At 37.0% G+C, this 21004-nt stretch overlaps 1 protein-coding gene across 1 annotated transcript in view; it reads left to right on the forward strand.

The window, feature by feature from the left end:
* The window catches only part of LOC307028837 (inactive dipeptidyl peptidase 10-like), a 500108-nt gene that overhangs the window by 275962 nt on the left and 203142 nt on the right, over positions 1-21004 (forward strand). The window contains exons 4-5 of the mRNA XM_079664182.1: positions 16420-16514; positions 16874-16948. Of these exons, the coding sequence (XP_079520308.1) occupies positions 16420-16514; positions 16874-16948 (170 nt within the window). The remainder of the gene's footprint in view (positions 1-16419; positions 16515-16873; positions 16949-21004) is intronic.

A 21004-nucleotide genomic window follows, 5' to 3' on the forward strand; every position in this document is an offset into this window, starting at 1 on the left:
CTGTCGCAAATTATAAAAATATTATTACTTCATGCCTTAACAGATTATAAATTATATGCAAATTATAAAAATATTAATACTTCATGCATTAACAGATTATAAATGATATGGATCATGTTTCATCTCCAGTTGACTTTTAAGTTTGATAAGAAGTATTAATGATTCTGAGAAATGTGTGGGGTACATGAATTTGCATTTGTACACAAATTCTGTCACACCTTGGACTACAAAAGATGTATTATTTGGGCTTCTTTTGAGAGGCTTCAGTTTGTTTGGATGTGTAGGATTAAATCAAATTTCACAATAACATGATAAGGAATGAATTATGTCTACAGTAAATATTAAAATGGATTACGAACCTGAACCCTTCAACAATGACTGTGCCAAGTGTGTCCTTGCAAGAGCCATCTCCTTCTTGGTGGTTTTGAAGGTCATGTCTGGCAATGCAGGCTACAGCTTCTTCCAGAAAAACACTTTAAAAATCCGATTGTAAATTCAAATCCGCAATTAAACCCGTAGCAGTCCGTAGCAAATAGACAGGCATTGGTATTAACCCTTTACCTCTATGAGTGCATTTGAGTAGCCGGCGACGCACTTCAAGCTTTATATTGATATCGCCGTAACTCACATAGTAAATGGCCATTTCGCGCAATTGAAACGACTTTGGAAAGCTACTATAACAGTTGGGGCTTTGCGCTGATATGCGTAATTACGGTAGGAGGTGTGAGAGGGTTACTGGAGGCCACTTGTTCAAAGACTTTTAGATTGTCTCTGAAGGCTTCGGCAACTACAAACGCTTGGACAATAAAAAAAAGTTTAAAGCCAAAGGAGTACAAAGGATATTGTAAGATCAAAATAAATATAACTTGCTGGAGCTATGGTAAAATAAATTTTAATTCGGTTTTGATACATAAAAGTATTTTTTACATGTTAGTTTAGTGTGTGTTATAAAGAAATTCGGTATTTGAGTGTAATTGAGTGCTTCTTTGATAGTTTGAACTGATCCTGTGGGGAGGCGGGGGGGGGATCAATGGGAGAAAACACCTGGCTCCTCAATACCTGTGTCATTCCAGCTGGACATGTCCTCCTCATCCTCAGAGGACTGTAGGACAGATCCTCCTTTGCAGAAAAGTCTTTTAATTTTTGCTGAAACAATGAGAAGCAAAGCAAGCTACATGCACCTGTATATATGTACTTTGGCACAAAGGGAAAAAAATATTGTAGTTGAGTGCAATTTTGAGTCTTTGAACTGATGACCCTCTTTGATCCTTTGACTTCGATTGGTCTAACCTTTTGACCTCTCTTTTATATTTAAATTTACTAGTGCTGTAGTAGGTATTTTGCTTTACAGGTTTGTGTGCGTGCGTGCGTGCGCATATGTGTGTGTGTGTGAGAGAGAGAGAGAGCGAGAGAGCGAGAGAGCGAGAGAGCGAGAGAGATATATGCATTTACAGTTGTGACCAAAATTATTAGCCCCCCCTTATGAAATTAGACAAAACGTTTGATTTCTCCATGGAAATGGCCATTAACAACACATATTTGTTAATGTGAAAACAAATGGACTCTAAAGACATAATTTGACATTTTTGATTAGAATACTTTATTGATACAATCAGTTTAAACAAAAAAAGGGCAGAAATGAGAAATCCAAAATTATTAGCCCCCTGGCCATTAATTGTCAATGGTGTACCCTTTCTGAGCCACAACTGAAAACAACCTCTTAAAATAGTTCTTCACTAGGTTGGCACAGGTCACCTGAGGGATTTTGGCCCATTCTTCCTTTGCAAATTGTTCCAGCTGGTCCTAATTGCGTGGTTTCCGAGCATGGACGTTCACTTTCAGCACCCTCCAAAGATTCTCAATAGGATTGAGGTCTGGACTCTGTGCGGGCCACTCCAGGACCTTGGTTTTGGTATCCTTCAGGAACTGTTGGACCAATTTTGATGTATGCTTCGGGTCATTGTCTTGTTGGAAGACCGAGCGACAACCTAAGGACAGACTACGAGCAGATTTCTGCATATTATCCCTCAAAATGTCAACATAATATTCTTTTTTCATGATTCCCTGCACCCGAACAAGGCTCCCTGTGCCTGAGGCTGCTAAACAGCCCCATAGCTTGATGCTCCCACCACCATGTTTAACTGTGTGAACTGTGTTCCTAGGGTTGAAGGCCTCTTCCTTAACTAACTGACCATTATGATTATGATGAGATGGTTTTGAAAGCAGATTAGAAAGCGGAAACCACAAAAAGATCCCCCCAAACTATGACAATGAGGCAGGAGTCTCATAACTGCAAGTCTGATAAGTTGTAGTTGAATATTGGAAATAGCATTAATGAAAAACTAAATGTGTTAACTAGGCCTTAAAGGGCCTAAGGTGTGGCTGGCTCTGTTACAAATAGAACATTCAAAGGAGGACTGGGGGATGCAAAAGATCCTTTACAGCCTAAGAAATAAGATATCAGAATAGCTTATTAAATAGATGAGCAACAAAGACTATCTATCTATCTATTATATATTACATTATTATAAATTTCATAACAATCTGATGTGGAATTTCAGAATAAAACCAATCCAAAATGTGGAATTTGAACAGTGTTGCTCCTGATTTCAAATTTCAATATTTCCTAAAATCTTTGCTTCCACAGAAGTTCCTCGATTCAGTGTGATAGTAGACCACCTCAGATAGCTGCTCATAAAATTTCATAACAATCTGATGTGGAATTTCAGAATAAAAGCTATGTAAAAAGTGGAATTTGAACAGTGTTGCTCCTGATTTCAAATTTCAATATTTCCTAAAATCTTTGCTTCCACAGAAGTTCTTCAATTCAGTGTGATAGTAGACCACCTCAGATAGCTGCTCATAAAATTTCATAACAATCTGATGTGGAATTTCAGAATAAAAGCTATGTAAAAAGTGGAATATGAACAGTGTTGCTCCTGATTACAAATTGCAATATTTCCACAAATCTTTGCTTCCACAGAAGTTCTTCGATTCAGTGTGATAGTAGACCACCTCAGATAGCTGCTCATAAAATTTCATAACAATCTGATGTGGAATTTCAGAATAAAAGCTATGTAAAATGTGGAATTTGAACAGTGTTCCTCCTGATTTCAAATTTCAATATTTCCTAAAATCTTTGCTTTCACAGAAGTTCTTCTATTCGGTGTGATAGTAGACCACCTCAGATAGCTGCTCATAAAATTTCATGTCAATCTGATGTGGAATTTCAGAATAAAACCAATCCAAAAAGTGGAATTTGAACAGTGTTGCTCCTGATTTCAAATTTCAATATTTCCTCAAATCTTTGCTTCCACAGAAGTTCTTCGATTCAGTGTGATAGTAGACCACCTCAGATAGCTGCTCATAAAATTTCATAACAATCTGATGTGGAATTTCAGAATAAAAGCTATGTAAAATGTGGAATTTGAACAGTGTTCCTCCTGATTTCAAATTTCAATATTTCCTAAAATCTTTGCTTTCACAGAAGTTCTTCTATTCGGTGTGATAGTAGATCACCTCAGATAGCTGCTCATAAAATTTCATGTCAATCTGATGTGGAATTTCAGAATAAAACCAATCCAAAAAGTGGAATTTGAACAGTGTTGCTCCTGATTTCAAATTTCAATATTTCCTCAAATCTTTGCTTCCACAGAAGTTCTTTGATTCAGTGTGATAGTAGACCACCTCAGATAGCTGCTCATAAAATTTCATAACAATCTGATGTGGAATTTCAGAATAAAACCAATCCAAAAAGTGGAATTTGAACAGTGTTGCTCCTGATTTCAAATTTCAATATTTCCTCAAATCTTTGCTTCCACAGAAGTTCTTCGATTCAGTGTGATAGTAGACCACCTCAGATAGCTGCTCATAAAATTTCATAACAATCTGATGTGGAATTTCAGAATAAAACCAATCCAAAAAGTGGAATTTGAACAGTGTTGCTCCTGATTTCAAATTTCAATATTTCCTAAAATCGTTGCTTTCACAGAAGTTCTTCTATTCGGTGTGATAGTAGACCACCTCAGATAGCTGCTCATAAAATTTCATGTCAATCTGATGTGGAATTTCAGAATAAAACCAATCCAAAAAGTGGAATTTGAACAGTGTTGCTCCTGATTTCAAATTTCAATATTTCCTCAAATCTTTGCTTCCACAGAAGTTCTTTGATTCAGTGTGATAGTAGACCACCTCAGATAGCTGCTCATAAAATTTCATAACAATCTGATGTGGAATTTCAGAATAAAACCAATCCAAAAAGTGGAATTTGAACAGTGTTGCTCCTGATTTCAAATTTCAATATTTCCTAAAATCTTTGCTTCCACAGAAGTTCTTCAATTCAGTGTGATAGTAGACCACCTCAGATAGCTGCTCATAAAATTTCATAACAATCTGATGTGGAATTTCAGAATAAAAGCTATGTAAAATGTGGAATTTGAACAGTGTTCCTCCTGATTTCAAATTTCAATATTTCCTAAAATCTTTGCTTTCACAGAAGTTCTTCTATTCGGTGTGATAGTAGACCACCTCAGATAGCTGCTCATAAAATTTCATGTCAATCTGATGTGGAATTTCAGAATAAAACCAATCCAAAAAGTGGAATTTGAACAGTGTTGCTCCTGATTTCAAATTTCAATATTTCCTCAAATCTTTGCTTCCACAGAAGTTCTTCGATTCAGTGTGATAGTAGACCACCTCAGATAGCTGCTCATAAAATTTCATAACAATCTGATGTGGAATTTCAGAATAAAACCAATCCAAAAAGTGGAATTTGAACAGTGTTGCTCCTGATTTCAAATTTCAATATTTCCTAAAATCTTTGCTTCCACAGAAGTTCTTCAATTCAGTGTGATAGTAGACCACCTCAGATAGCTGCTCATAAAATTTCATAACAATCTGATGTGGAATTTCAGAATAAAAGCTATGTAAAATGTGGAATTTGAACAGTGTTCCTCCTGATTTCAAATTTCAATATTTCCTAAAATCTTTGCTTTCACAGAAGTTCTTCTATTCGGTGTGATAGTAGACCACCTCAGATAGCTGCTCATAAAATTTCATGTCAATCTGATGTGGAATTTCAGAATAAAACCAATCCAAAAAGTGGAATTTGAACAGTGTTGCTCCTGATTTCAAATTTCAATATTTCCTCAAATCTTTGCTTCCACAGAAGTTCTTCGATTCAGTGTGATAGTAGACCACCTCAGATAGCTGCTCATAAAATTTCATAACAATCTGATGTGGAATTTCAGAATAAAAGCTATGTAAAATGTGGAATTTGAACAGTGTTCCTCCTGATTTCAAATTTCAATATTTCCTAAAATCTTTGCTTTCACAGAAGTTCTTCTATTCGGTGTGATAGTAGATCACCTCAGATAGCTGCTCATAAAATTTCATATCAATCTGATGTGGAATTTCAGAATAAAACCAATCCAAAAAGTGGAATTTGAACAGTGTTGCTCCTGATTTCAAATTTCAATATTTCCTCAAATCTTTGCTTCCACAGAAGTTCTTCGATTCAGTGTGATAGTAGACCACCTCAGATAGCTGCTCATAAAATTTCATAACAATCTGATGTGGAATTTCAGAATAAAACCAATCCAAAAAGTGGAATTTGAACAGTGTTGCTCCTGATTTCAAATTTCAATATTTCCTCAAATCTTTGCTTCCACAGAAGTTCTTCGATTCAGTGTGATAGTAGACCACCTCAGATAGCTGCTCATAAAATTTCATAACAATCTGATGTGGAATTTCAGAATAAAACCAATCCAAAAAGTGGAATTTGAACAGTGTTGCTCCTGATTTCAAATTTCAATATTTCCTAAAATCGTTGCTTTCACAGAAGTTCTTCTATTCGGTGTGATAGTAGACCACCTCAGATAGCTGCTCATAAAATTTCATGTCAATCTGATGTGGAATTTCAGAATAAAACCAATCCAAAAAGTGGAATTTGAACAGTGTTGCTCCTGATTTCAAATTTCAATATTTCCTCAAATCTTTGCTTCCACAGAAGTTCTTTGATTCAGTGTGATAGTAGACCACCTCAGATAGCTGCTCATAAAATGTCATAACAATCTGATGTGGAATTTCAGAATAAAAGCTATGTAAAATGTGGAATTTGAACAGTGTTCCTCCTGATTTCAAATTTCAATATTTCCTAAAATCTTTGCTTTCACAGAAGTTCTTCTATTCGGTGTGATAGTAGATCACCTCAGATAGCTGCTCATAAAATTTCATGTCAATCTGATGTGGAATTTCAGAATAAAACCAATCCAAAAAGTGGAATTTGAACAGTGTTGCTCCTGATTTCAAATTTCAATATTTCCTCAAATCTTTGCTTCCACAGAAGTTCTTTGATTCAGTGTGATAGTAGACCACCTCAGATAGCTGCTCATAAAATTTCATAACAATCTGATGTGGAATTTCAGAATAAAACCAATCCAAAAAGTGGAATTTGAACAGTGTTGCTCCTGATTTCAAATTTCAATATTTCCTAAAATCTTTGCTTCCACAGAAGTTCTTCAATTCAGTGTGATAGTAGACCACCTCAGATAGCTGCTCATAAAATTTCATAACAATCTGATGTGGAATTTCAGAATAAAAGCTATGTAAAATGTGGAATTTGAACAGTGTTCCTCCTGATTTCAAATTTCAATATTTCCTAAAATCTTTGCTTTCACAGAAGTTCTTCTATTCGGTGTGATAGTAGACCACCTCAGATAGCTGCTCATAAAATTTCATGTCAATCTGATGTGGAATTTCAGAATAAAACCAATCCAAAAAGTGGAATTTGAACAGTGTTGCTCCTGATTTCAAATTTCAATATTTCCTCAAATCTTTGCTTCCACAGAAGTTCTTCGATTCAGTGTGATAGTAGACCACCTCAGATAGCTGCTCATAAAATTTCATAACAATCTGATGTGGAATTTCAGAATAAAACCAATCCAAAAAGTGGAATTTGAACAGTGTTGCTCCTGATTTCAAATTTCAATATTTCCTAAAATCTTTGCTTCCACAGAAGTTCTTCAATTCAGTGTGATAGTAGACCACCTCAGATAGCTGCTCATAAAATTTCATAACAATCTGATGTGGAATTTCAGAATAAAAGCTATGTAAAATGTGGAATTTGAACAGTGTTCCTCCTGATTTCAAATTTCAATATTTCCTAAAATCTTTGCTTTCACAGAAGTTCTTCTATTCGGTGTGATAGTAGACCACCTCAGATAGCTGCTCATAAAATTTCATGTCAATCTGATGTGGAATTTCAGAATAAAACCAATCCAAAAAGTGGAATTTGAACAGTGTTGCTCCTGATTTCAAATTTCAATATTTCCTCAAATCTTTGCTTCCACAGAAGTTCTTCGATTCAGTGTGATAGTAGACCACCTCAGATAGCTGCTCATAAAATTTCATAACAATCTGATGTGGAATTTCAGAATAAAACCAATCCAAAAAGTGGAATTTGAACAGTGTTGCTCCTGATTTCAAATTTCAATATTTCCTAAAATCTTTGCTTCCACAGAAGTTCTTCAATTCAGTGTGATAGTAGACCACCTCAGATAGCTGCTCATAAAATTTCATAACAATCTGATGTGGAATTTCAGAATAAAACCAATCCAAAAAGTGGAATTTGAACAGTGTTGCTCCTGATTTCAAATTTCAATATTTCCTAAAATCTTTGCTTCCACAGAAGTTCTTCAATTCAGTGTGATAGTAGACCACCTCAGATAGCTGCTCATAAAATTTCATAACAATCTGATGTGGAATTTCAGAATAAAAGCTATGTAAAATGTGGAATTTGAACAGTGTTCCTCCTGATTTCAAATTTCAATATTTCCTAAAATCTTTGCTTTCACAGAAGTTCTTCTATTCGGTGTGATAGTAGACCACCTCAGATAGCTGCTCATAAAATTTCATGTCAATCTGATGTGGAATTTCAGAATAAAACCAATCCAAAAAGTGGAATTTGAACAGTGTTGCTCCTGATTTCAAATTTCAATATTTCCTCAAATCTTTGCTTCCACAGAAGTTCTTTGATTCAGTGTGATAGTAGACCACCTCAGATAGCTGCTCATAAAATTTCATAACAATCTGATGTGGAATTTCAGAATAAAACCAATCCAAAAAGTGGAATTTGAACAGTGTTGCTCCTGATTTCAAATTTCAATATTTCCTAAAATCTTTGCTTCCACAGAAGTTCTTCAATTCAGTGTGATAGTAGACCACCTCAGATAGCTGCTCATAAAATTTCATGTCAATCTGATGTGGAATTTCAGAATAAAACCAATCCAAAAAGTGGAATTTGAACAGTGTTGCTCCTGATTTCAAATTTCAATATTTCCTCAAATCTTTGCTTCCACAGAAGTTCTTCAATTCAGTGTGATAGTAGACCACCTCAGATAGCTGCTCATAAAATTTCATAACAATCTGATTTGGAATTTCAGAATAAAAGCTATGTAAAATGTGGAATTTGAACAGTGTTCCTCCTGATTTCAAATTTCAATATTTCCTAAAATCTTTGCTTTCACAGAAGTTCTTCTATTCGGTGTGATAGTAGACCACCTCAGATAGCTGCTCATAAAATTTCATGTCAATCTGATGTGGAATTTCAGAATAAAACCAATCCAAAAAGTGGAATTTGAACAGTGTTGCTCCTGATTTCAAATTTCAATATTTCCTCAAATCTTTGCTTCCACAGAAGTTCTTTGATTCAGTGTGATAGTAGACCACCTCAGATAGCTGCTCATAAAATTTCATAACAATCTGATGTGGAATTTCAGAATAAAACCAATCCAAAAAGTGGAATTTGAACAGTGTTGCTCCTGATTTCAAATTTCAATATTTCCTAAAATCGTTGCTTTCACAGAAGTTCTTCTATTCGGTGTGATAGTAGACCACCTCAGATAGCTGCTCATAAAATTTCATGTCAATCTGATGTGGAATTTCAGAATAAAACCAATCCAAAAAGTGGAATTTGAACAGTGTTGCTCCTGATTTCAAATTTCAATATTTCCTCAAATCTTTGCTTCCACAGAAGTTCTTCGATTCAGTGTGATAGTAGACCACCTCAGATAGCTGCTCATAAAATTTCATAACAATCTGATTTGGAATTTCAGAATAAAAGCTATGTAAAATGTGGAATTTGAACAGTGTTCCTCCTGATTTCAAATTTCAATATTTCCTAAAATCTTTGCTTTCACAGAAGTTCTTCTATTCGGTGTGATAGTAGACCACCTCAGATAGCTGCTCATAAAATTTCATGTCAATCTGATGTGGAATTTCAGAATAAAACCAATCCAAAAAGTGGAATTTGAAAAGTGTTGCTCCTGATTTCAAATTTCAATATTTCCTCAAATCTTTGCTTCCACAGAAGTTCTTCGATTCAGTGTGATAGTAGACCACCTCAGATAGCTGCTCATAAAATTTCATAACAATCTGATGTGGAATTTCAGAATAAAAGCTATGTAAAAAGTGGAATTTGAACAGTGTTGCTCCTGATTTCAAATTTCAATATTTCCTAAAATCTTTGCTTCCACAGAAGTTCTTCAATTCAGTGTGATAGTAGACCACCTCAGATAGCTGCTCATAAAATTTCATAACAATCTGATGTGGAATTTCAGAATAAAAGCTATGTAAAAAGTGGAATATGAACAGTGTTGCTCCTGATTACAAATTGCAATATTTCCACAAATCTTTGCTTCCACAGAAGTTCTTCGATTCAGTGTGATAGTAGACCACCTCAGATAGCTGCTCATAAAATTTCATAACAATCTGATGTGGAATTTCAGAATAAAAGCTATGTAAAATGTGGAATTTGAACAGTGTTGCTCCTGATTTCAAATTTCAATATTTCCTAAAATCGTTGCTTTCACAGAAGTTCTTCTATTCGGTGTGATAGTAGACCACCTCAGATAGCTGCTCATAAAATTTCATGTCAATCTGATGTGGAATTTCAGAATAAAACCAATCCAAAAAGTGGAATTTGAACAGTGTTGCTCCTGATTTCAAATTTCAATATTTCCTCAAATCTTTGCTTCCACAGAAGTTCTTTGATTCAGTGTGATATTAGACCACCTCAGATTGCTGCTCATGAAATTTGATAACAATCTGATGTGGAATTTCAGAATAAAAGCTATGTAAAATGTGGAATTTGAACAGTGTTCCTCCTGATTTCAAATTTCAATATTTCCTAAAATCTTTGCTTCCACAGAAGTTCCTCGATTCAGTGTGATAGTAGACCACCTCAGATAGCTGCTCATAAAATTTCATAACAATCTGATGTGGAATTTCAGAATAAAAGCTATGTAAAATGTGGAATTTGAACAGTGTTGCTCCTGATTTCAAATTGCAATATTTCCACAAATCTTTGCTTCCACAGAAGTTCTTCGATTCAGTGTGATAGTAGACCACCTCAGTGAGCTACTCATGAAATTTCATGTTAATCTGATGTTTAATTTCATAATAAAAGCTATCCAAAATGTCCTATTTGAGCAGTGTTTCTCCTAGATTACAAGACAATCTGATTTATAATTTGAGAATGAAGAAATATTTGTTTTTTAGCTCAATGTTTCAAAGATCATGTAAACTAATGATTCAAAATTAGGATTTGATCATACTGACAGCTCTATTTTAATTTATTGCAGCCTGACTGCAGTCTGGAGGGTGACTTCCGGTCTAAGACCGGAAGTTATGTAACCGCAGTCTGCTGCTTGCTAGTTCATGGACGTCCATAAGAGAGAGACACATGTGTCCCTGTTGATGTGTGTGTTCTTTAATAAACAAGGACGGGAAGACGCCTAACTGAGGAATACATCCCTGTCTCCGAAATTTTCTGGGATCGTTACAATATCTCGTTTTATTCTGAAAACAGGATGTTGCTACACGCCAGTAAAGACTCGCCGACTTCATTTTTACCGTAAAACTCGTAATACGGGCGAACTTTCAATTTTGGGACGGCTCACTTGACCAACAGAAACGTAGCGTAGGCTCACTTGACCGCAGTGAGATGATGGTCTAGCTTAACCAGCTACATTACCTACGGGTGCGTTCGTTAATATTAACTGTGCGTCCGGAGTCACTGTGGCACAGACTGGACCGCTGGTGAACAGCTGTTAGAACGGGCCGTTCAGGTGTTCAGAGCAGAGCTCCCTGTCGGAGCGGCAGAGCGTGACGTGAACTGAAAGGTTTTTCTGTGGCAATATTATTTAAAGAGCCTGTGACACGAACCCAACAACTGTTGTGCAATGAAATAGTGGGCTACTAGTAATCTCGAACCGTCAGTTTAAAAAAGAAATAGCGATACCGTTCCGATAAATATCAATAATTTTGAACATCGCGGGAAAATTCCTTCGACTCATTTTGAGGTTTTGGGGGAAGCCGGAAGTGACGTCAATGCGGGAACGCTTCACTGTGCGGCAAGAGAGCCAAACACGGACAAAGTGTGTTGTCATGCGTAGAAATGGTGAATTACCGAGTTTAGGCACGTTAATAACGTTTTAATGAAGTTGACGACAGTATATTCATATTTGTCAGTGCTTTCATGTCAATTCGGCGAACATAAACATAAATGATTGTGGTGAAGATGATGATTAAATTAGGATTAAAAATCGGTAGTGAGAGCTGCTGAATTTCCTCCCGTCGGATGTGATATAAAAACATCGATTATTTTTGTAAACTCAAGTGGATGAAACTACATTTATTAGTGCTTTCATGTCAATTCGGCGAACATATGATACATTTAATGATCGTGAGGATGATGATTTAAAAATCTTTTGTTTGAGCCGGTCTGCATTTCCTGATGAGAAAACAAACCTTAGCTTTTTGTAGTTGCAGTCAGTGGTGTAGTGGGCGTTGGACGCGGGGGTACGCCGTACCCCCACTTATTTGAAGCATGATTTCTTTTTTTAATAGTCTAATACATCTAAAATCATTGCCAGTGTTATCAGTTGCAAGTGTGTGTTTGTTGTAATAATGATGAAAACATAATAGGCAGATTTCACAGTAATTATATTAAAAACTTAGCTCAAGCAGCAACTTGATTTGAAGCGTGTGTGTGTGAGGGGCAGAACTGTGTGTGTACGGTGACCAGGTGTCCCGCACTGTGCGGGACTGCACACACAGCATTTTTATTATTTGTCCCCTGTCCCACACATTGAGACTATGTCCCGCATTTGAGTGATAGTCGCGCAGAAAGGCCGGATCGGTTCGCTGACAGCCGGCACCGCCCTTTATTTTTATATTGTCTAAACGGCATCATGTAAGTTGCGCTGACAGGCGACACAGAGGTCCCCAAGCCCCCCCCCCCCCGTTGACAGTTCACGAGCGCGTCCATAGTGTCTCCCGTCCACCCACCACCCCGTCCACCCAGTTAAACATCCCCACTACACCACTGGTTGTAGTAGTACACCAACATGGATTAAACGTGTGTTTTTTTTACCACAATGTTGGGGAAATTAATGGATAAAATGCACGGATTATTATTATTATTATTATTATTATTATTATTATTATTATTATTATTATTATTATTATTATTATTATTCCCATTCCGATCGGGACACTAGGTCCACCGTTTCCCCGCAGCGAGGCTCCCCCCGTTGACAGTTTACGTGGGCTGGGCTGGGTGCAGTGGCGGACTGGCCATCGGGACGAATCCCGATGGGCCGGTACCGAAGTGGGCCGGTCGGATAAGTCACTAGCACATCCCCCACTCCCCCCGTTGACAATTTACTAGTGGTACCGAAGTGGGCCGGTCGAGAGTCCCGGGCTGATTTTTAGTCCCAGTTCACCACTGGCTACATGACCGTATGATCGCCCATATTGACGCACCTAATTCCTAAACTTCTAACAGATACAAAATAAACCGATCCTTCAGCCTCATATGAGCTCTCAGACACGTTCAAAATTAAACTGTCATCTCTGTCTGAGCTTGCTGCTGTGTGCGCCATCGTGCGTTTACATGCAGATGCTGGGATCCTGAACGGTGCAGCTGGAGCGCTGTGCCCGCATTGACGTCACCCATAATTTGGCGGGACTTGAAGAATCCCAGAGAAGATCCAGGAAATGGTCAACATTGAAGGGCAGATTAATGGTTATCAAAGTACAAATATCCAAAATCAGTTCAGTAACGGTTTTCAAGGGGACAATATTTACTCAAATTGATGGGTTTGGATGATGGGGGAAAATCGTGTCACAGGCTCTTTAAGGAATTGTTGAGCTAGCTAGCTAGCATACATTGTCACTATCTGCTAACGTTAGCTTTAGCCTTCTATTTCTAATAGTTTTTTTCATAGGCTATAAACAGAGGTGGTATAAGTATATATTGTACTTGAGTAAAAGTAGAAGTACTCAAATCTTGTACTTGAGTAAAAGTAGAAGCACACAGATCTTGTACTAGAGTAAAAGTAGAAGTACTCAAATCTTGTACTTGAGTAAAGGTAGAAGCACTCAGTTCTTGTACTTGAGTAAAAGTAGAAGCACACAGATCTTGTACTAGAGTAAAAGTAGAAGTACTCAGGTCTTGTACTTGAGTAAAAGTAGAAGTACTCAGATCTTGTACTGAGTGAAAGTAATAGTCCCAGAATGTAGGAATACTCTGTTACAGTAAAAGTCCTGCATTCAAAATGTTCCTCAAGTAAAAGTAGAAAAGTATTATCATCAAAATATAGTGAAAGTTGCGACAGTAAAAGTAGTCATTGTGCAGATTGGTCCATTTCAGAATAATAGATATGATGTGTTTTATAATGATTGATCATGAAAGTGTTCTCAAAGCTGCTAAAGGTGCAGCTAGTTTTAATGACTTTGTATACTGCAGGGTAGCTTGTGGATTTACTCCAGGTGGAACTAAAGTCGGAATTAACACTTGATTATATTTCACATTATTCATCCACATCTGTAAAGTAACTAAAGGTATTACATACATGGAGTGGAGGGAAAGTACAGCATGTACCTCTGAACTGTAGTGGAGAAGAAGAACAAAGTAGCAAAACATTGGAATACTTAAATAAAGTACAGGTATCTCAAAATTGTGCCCAAGTATAGTAATTGTTGAGTTTATGAACTTAGTTACTTTACACCATCTGGCTATAAAGATAAAAAGACTTAAGCCTTGCACAGAGGCATGAAAATACATTTTCAAAATGCTAAACAGTGCTGCCAAAATTATAAACTGACTGCTACACAATTTAAAATAAATGCTTTTATATATTTCTATTAGATGTGACTCTTTGGCGTTTCTGTTATTATTAACACTGCTGCTTTAGTTGTTCTGACTGCTAAAATCGTCTGTCATTCCGTGGGGTGGGGGAGCCGGGGGCTCGGATCCTTGTCACCTTTTTCATACCTGATGAGTTTGCATCCCTGTATGTTAAAAAGCCTCAGTCGCTGGGGATTCTGGGTAGTGTGCCATCCTTTACTCCGAAAAAATATTTGTTTCTCCGAATCGAAGGGGAAAAATATAAAAACAATTGCACACAATTTAAACCAATCAATGTTGTGTAATTAACAAGGATAATCTGGTGTTTTTTAGTCGATGAGTAGTGCAGATATCACTGTAAAATCAATCGACAGTAAGGAGAATACTTACTTCCGGGTGTAGAATTCTCCGTTATCCAATGGGAATGGACGCTCACATTGCCTTTAAGGGCAGCCGACACAAAACGAATGCCGTGCTTCCATGAGCGTCAAATCCCGCAGTAGATGGGAATACATTGCAATCAGTTGAAAGCTATTTGCGTCCCTTTATGAAGCTGAAGGAGCCTAGGAGCGTCACAACTGCACGCCACGGGACCCTGACCAAACGTTGCTCCTGGACGATTATGGAGTGAGAGTGTGTTGCTATAACAGGGTCAAAAGAAAACACTCATAACTGTCATTCCAGAGGAGCGTGCTTGAAAAGAATGCTCACATTAAATAATTGCTTGGTTTCTCGAGTCAAATGAACAGAAAAAGAGAAGATGTTCCACATGTTTCCGCACAAATGCAAAACACAGCTCATAAAGGTGTAGGAGTGTGTGTTAGGATTATATGTGAAGTATTGCATCTTTACAAAGACTCTGAATGGTAAATGGACTGTATTCATGTAGCACTTTATCCAGTCTTTACAAATCCTCAAAGCGCTCTGCATACTTCAGGTCATCATTCAACCGGAGTAATGTGCAGCTTTTTGCATAAGGAATCTAATTTTCACACACATTCACCCGCTGTTGGCAATGCCCTCAGGAGTGAATAGGAGTCATCTTGTCCATTAAGGATACCTGAACATATCGACTGCAGGGGGTGGGATCTAACTCACAACCTTCTGATTGTTAAATGATCCATACATTTAATGTCCTATGACAATGCTGTGGTAATACAGTTTTTTTTATCATTATCTTGCGATCAGTTTCTGTTGGCACACGTCATATTAGAAATTGCTTCATGTCCAAATATAGAAACACAATCCTACTGCTGCATGCCCAGTAAAAAATATTAGAATTTACCACTGCTGACCGCTCAACTATCAAAGCATGATCAATCTAGAGTGGTGGTTTTCGCGGTTTTCACAATTTTTGCGGTTTTGGCGCAGTGGTTAGAGCGTTGATAATCAGATCAAGGGGCGTTCGTGAACTCCAGTTCGAAACCCGCCTCGGCTGCCACTGCGTAAGGCCTTTGTGCCCTTGGGCAAAACAGTCTACCCGCATTTGCTCCTGTGGGTAATGTCCACAGTAATGACATTTATATGTCTAATATGTGAAATATGTAATTGTAAAGCGCTTTAAGCAACCATAAAAGCGCTCTAAATAAAAAATGTAATCCATTATTATTATTATTATTATTATTATAAAGCACACCCAATCAGATGTTTTGAGGAGTTAAAACAGATCATTATTGATTCTAACTTCTAACATGTGGTCCAGTTTCTAGCAATGGTCGGTGCTTTTCAATTTTATGCAAATGATTTAAAGTGGCCACGTAAATAATTCAAACTTTGAGCACCACATGACAGCAAATCCATTTGGCTGCGGTTGCCAAGGCAACAAGTGTACTATTGTGAATTGATGAATGCATTCACATCTGCTTATCATTGTAGAGACAGCCTTACTGTGACCTCTAGTGTCAACAAATGTCGTTTTTTCAGCACACTGAATAATATTAACGGTAGTAGGTTTAGCAAATGCTTAGAGGACCAAAGACAAGTAATAAACTCCACCATGGCATACTCTGGGATCTGAAAATAGGTCTCTTTCACATTTTTCAGTGTTTTCTAAGAAAAATTCTAAAAACATAATGATGAAATCTCACACGAAATGTGGTCAACCTTCATTGTTTCTTGGTTCAGGGACTGACTCTCAAAGTCTGAGCTGAATACATTTCTCAAACCCACAGAAACAAAAAATCGAATAAGTGTTAGCAGTTCTCTGAGCATACCTGTGTCTCTCTTAGATGAGGAAATCATCTTCCGGAGCTGGGATGGAGACATCATGAAAGCCAACACACAGAGCAACGAGACCCAGCTGCTGCTGAAGAACGCAACATTTGTAAGTGCTGGCCCTGTGTCTACACTCATTAAGGATAGTACACATGTCCACTCAGGAAACTTGACAGCTATAAACAAAAACTAAAAAAGTAAAAAATATTGAAAGACATTTTATTACGTTAGATGTCTGCTTTTCTAGCATCACGTTTCATTGTTACCATGGCAACGTGTTAGCTGTCAGCAGGTGTTCCGACACGGCTGAGGTCGAGCTTTTTACACAGATCTAGTTTAGTAACAATGTGTTAAGATGTGTTTTTAGATAATGATTGTTTGGCAGTTGTATCTCTAAAGTAGTTTCAGAAAGTTAAAAAAACTGGATTGCTAAAAACTAAAATAATTGATCTACTTTCCTTCCCATAGGCAACTTTTAAGGCCTCAACGTTTGCAGTTTCTCCAGATCTAAACTTTGTTCTCCTGGGATATGATGTCAAGCAGGTGAGCACCTCTCAATAATCTGCTTTCATATTCTGACACTGGTGTTTGGCTCGGGGCTGTTAATACTGGAGGTTTACAGTTCCTGAACCAACATGGAGATGTGACCCACATGCAGATCTCTTATCACTCAGTGAGTTTGAGCCAGCACTGATCCAGCACGAGGGCACCAGCTTCAGAGCTGTGAGAAAAGACATTGGCTGTGTTCTAAATACCAAACATTCTATTCATTCTAACACTGAATAGGAGTTGAGTGTAAAGTTTGTTCCTAATTCAAAGTATGGGGATTTGTGTATGCCATAAATGCCCGGATGTATAAATAGGAAGGAATTTGCAAGGATGAGAGGGGAGCTTAATCCTGAACTGCCCCCAAATGCATTGCAGCCCCTCACACTGCCAGGCAGATGATTTAATAATTAACTGTTAAATAATGAAAAAGAGGAAACTGTTGTCAGCTCAGGAGGACAGTTGCCCTATTTTGCAATTACATTTTCTATAAAATGGGTTTTGTATAAACGTTGATTTGATATATGCAGTGCATACATTCCTAAAATAATTATGAGGGATGGCAAGTTATAGCGCAGAGATAAAAAACACAAGATCTCACATTAATAATAAGCATACTGTAGACAAAAATGTAACACTCAAATATTGATATTAGATAGATATATAGATAGATAGATAAATAGATAAGTACTTTATTGATCCCAATTTGGGAGGTGTTTGCGTTGCAGCAGCATAAAAAACAAGGCAATGTAAGATAAATGAAAACACTAGAAATAAACATTTCTGAAATTGAAATAAAATAGGATTAAAAAGTACAAAAAAAAGGTAACACTTTATATTAAGGTACACAAATTAACCATCAACTAGTTGTTAATTAACATGCATATTAGCAGTATATTGGCTCTTTATTAGTCATTATAAAACACTTATTACATTACATTACATTGCATTTATCTTACACTTTTATCCAAAGTGACTTACAATAAGTGCGTTCGACCAACAAGATATAAACTTGAAGAAAACAGAATCATATAAGTACATCAGGTTTCATAGAGCTAAAACATTTCAAGTTCTACTCAACTGGCTTGAGATAGAAGTCCTTTATTAGTATATAAGTGCTTTGTTAGTAATTATATCGCTCGAAGTGGAGTCGAAAGAGATGAGTTTTCAGTCTGCGCCGGAAGATGTGTAAGCTTTCTTCAATGGGGAGCTCATTCCACCATTTTGGAGCCAGGATAGCAAACCCACGTGTTTTTGCTGATGGGAACTTGGGTCCCCCTTGCAGCGAGGGTGCAGCGAGCTGTTTGGCCGATGCAGAGCGAAGTGCACGGGCTGGGGTGTACAGTTTAACCATATCCTGGATGTAGGAAGGGCCAGATCCATTCGCAGCATGGTACGCAAGTACCAGTGCCTTGAAGTGGATTCTAGCAATTACCGGAAGCCAGTGAAGGGAGCGGAGGAGCGGCGTGGTGTGGGAGAATTTAGGAAGGTTGAAGACCAGACGAGCCGCTGCATTCTGGATGAGCTGCAGAGGTTGGATGGCAAAGCCAGGAGAGAGTTGCAGTAGTCTTGGCGTTATTAATGCCTTATTCTACATGACCATATTCTACAAGTAATAAGCCATTAGTTGAGAGTTTCTCCTCAATAACCCTCTAATTAGTGCTTATTTATTGCAAGTAAGGAAGTTGTTGTACATGAGTTTGGGTCTTAATATGCTCTGCTCAATATGGGCCTAATAAGGACGTAGTACCACAAGAATAGTAATTCTCCCATAATAACACTTAGCAAATATGATCTATTCTTATTTAAGACATGAATAAATAAATACCTAATTTTTTGTTGTTTCGACACAATTAACACTTATAGTTGAATGTATTGTTACATAAGAATAGATCATATTTGTTCAGTGTTATTATAAAAAAAAAAATCAGAATTCTGACATTTGTTTTTCACATGAAATCAGAATCAAAAAATCAAAAAATACATGTGGAAATACACATTTCCAGCAACAAATATGATGCAGGATATTATTGTGCAAGAAAGGGATTATTCAATATTAAATGGAATTTTCTTTAAAATAATATTGGAAAATATTAAAATGCCTAATAGAGGCAATGCTGATTGTGAGCGATGCAGTCATGCGGTTTATACGGTTATATGATGGATGCAGATATGTGACAGAGTTCTTCTGAGTTTACTAAGTGTTAGGGAAACTTCTGCAGCAATGGAGAGTCAGGACTCAGAGAGACACGAGGAGAGTTGGAGCTTTGATGTCAAACACTGGTAGTTTATTACAAGTATCGGCCGGAGAATTCATATCACAAGTCACAGCAGCAAGGGGTTCTGACTGCACGGGTGCGTTGCCACATCAATTCTCACTAGCCTCTCTCTCGATAGACCTTTTAACTAGTTTACAGAGAGTCAATCAACATCTGGGTACACTGGAGATATCCCCAACATCTGGAGACACTGAATCACTTGCCTGACTCTTAGGCTCTGCGACAGAGAGTTGACCGGTCATAAAACTGAGAATGAGTGCAGCAGCACATTCTTTAAAGGAGATAACAGAGTCAGGGCTAGTTATTAACGTCAACAGGCAATAAGGTTAGACTCCTAGGAGTAAGACAGAATTAATCCCTAACAGTTCCTTTCTTTTTATCATTTATTGATAACTTTAAAACATTAGTCTAATAATAATTTGGTCAATACTTAAATCAATAGGCGTCTTCAGATTTGAGTGTGGTCTCACCGTACATCAATTACATCAATAACAATCACAGAGTAGAATAAGATTGAAACATTCAATCACAATGATTGATACAGCCAATCATAATAGAAAAATCATCTCTCATCAGTGTTTGATCATCTTTTGTCAAAAGCACAATAATGAACACACATAAAACACAGATGCATAATAGCAAAAAAATCTACTTTAAAATAATATGTTTTAACAATTAACCATTAGTTAATCTCACTGATCAAACTATAAAATCAAAACCAGCTTGCAGTTTAAAGATTTACTTTAAAGCAATCACTAGTCAAAAGCATTTAAAACTCAGGACCACAAGAGATCCAGCTAAGGTATACACTTCACAGTTGTGATTTGATCAATCTGTAATCTGCAAAATTGCAGTGTCTTCAATTTTAGGATTACTTTATGTTTACTTCATTACATATTAAATCAAAAGACTATGGCATGATAACATAATTACATTATTTCAACTATCAATCATTATGTCATTTCAAAATCTGAAGGGAAAATCAAACAATTCTCAAAATGTTTAACAATCTGAAAAGGAAAAGTTCGGCAAATATTCAAAGACTTTTGTAAAAGCCTGGAAAGGAAGGATTAAACATTCTTAAAACTTGAAACATCATTGTAGGTCTGTCTGTGCATGGATAATACATTGAAGAGTAGTGTTGTTAAGCCTGATTGCTGGACAATTAAGGATATTAACATTATCTGTTATAATATTAAAAATATCTTATTATTCAATACCTTATAATCTGAAAATATCAATTATTTATTTTGTTTAGTGTGAAAGTGTAATCTGATCTGACAAAATATATTTATCACCACTATTTAACACATGTCTGGTCATTGGAAATATAAAAACAATCATTAATTGTACATCTGTAAACATCTGGTCATTCAATTCAAATGTTATCTTTGTACGAGAGCTGGAAGAACATGTCCTCCTGACTCGTTCTCCTCCTCTCTTTATGACACAGAGTGTCTGGTATGTACAGGCATCCTGATACTGTAGATTAGCACTGAGGTGCTGATTGGCTCAAACTCTTCTTCATCAGAGCGCCATATTTCAACCCCCCAATTGCTCTGCTTTTGTGTGGCTCATTCAGTGAGCACTGTAGCTGATCCCCACAGTGAAATGGAGGCTCATCTGCTATCTCCTTGAGAGCAGTGCAACTGCGTATTCCAAGTGGCACATCCAGGTGTGTCCCCCCCCCGTGATGGGAGAGGTTAGGAAGACATCTGCTCCTCCAAGAAACATGGAACCTTGTATTATAGAAGCCTCTGAAGCCCTCGCTCGT

This window comes from Notothenia rossii, assembly GCF_949606895.1.
Source record: "Notothenia rossii genome assembly, chromosome: 2".
NCBI lineage: Eukaryota > Metazoa > Chordata > Actinopteri > Perciformes > Nototheniidae > Notothenia > Notothenia rossii.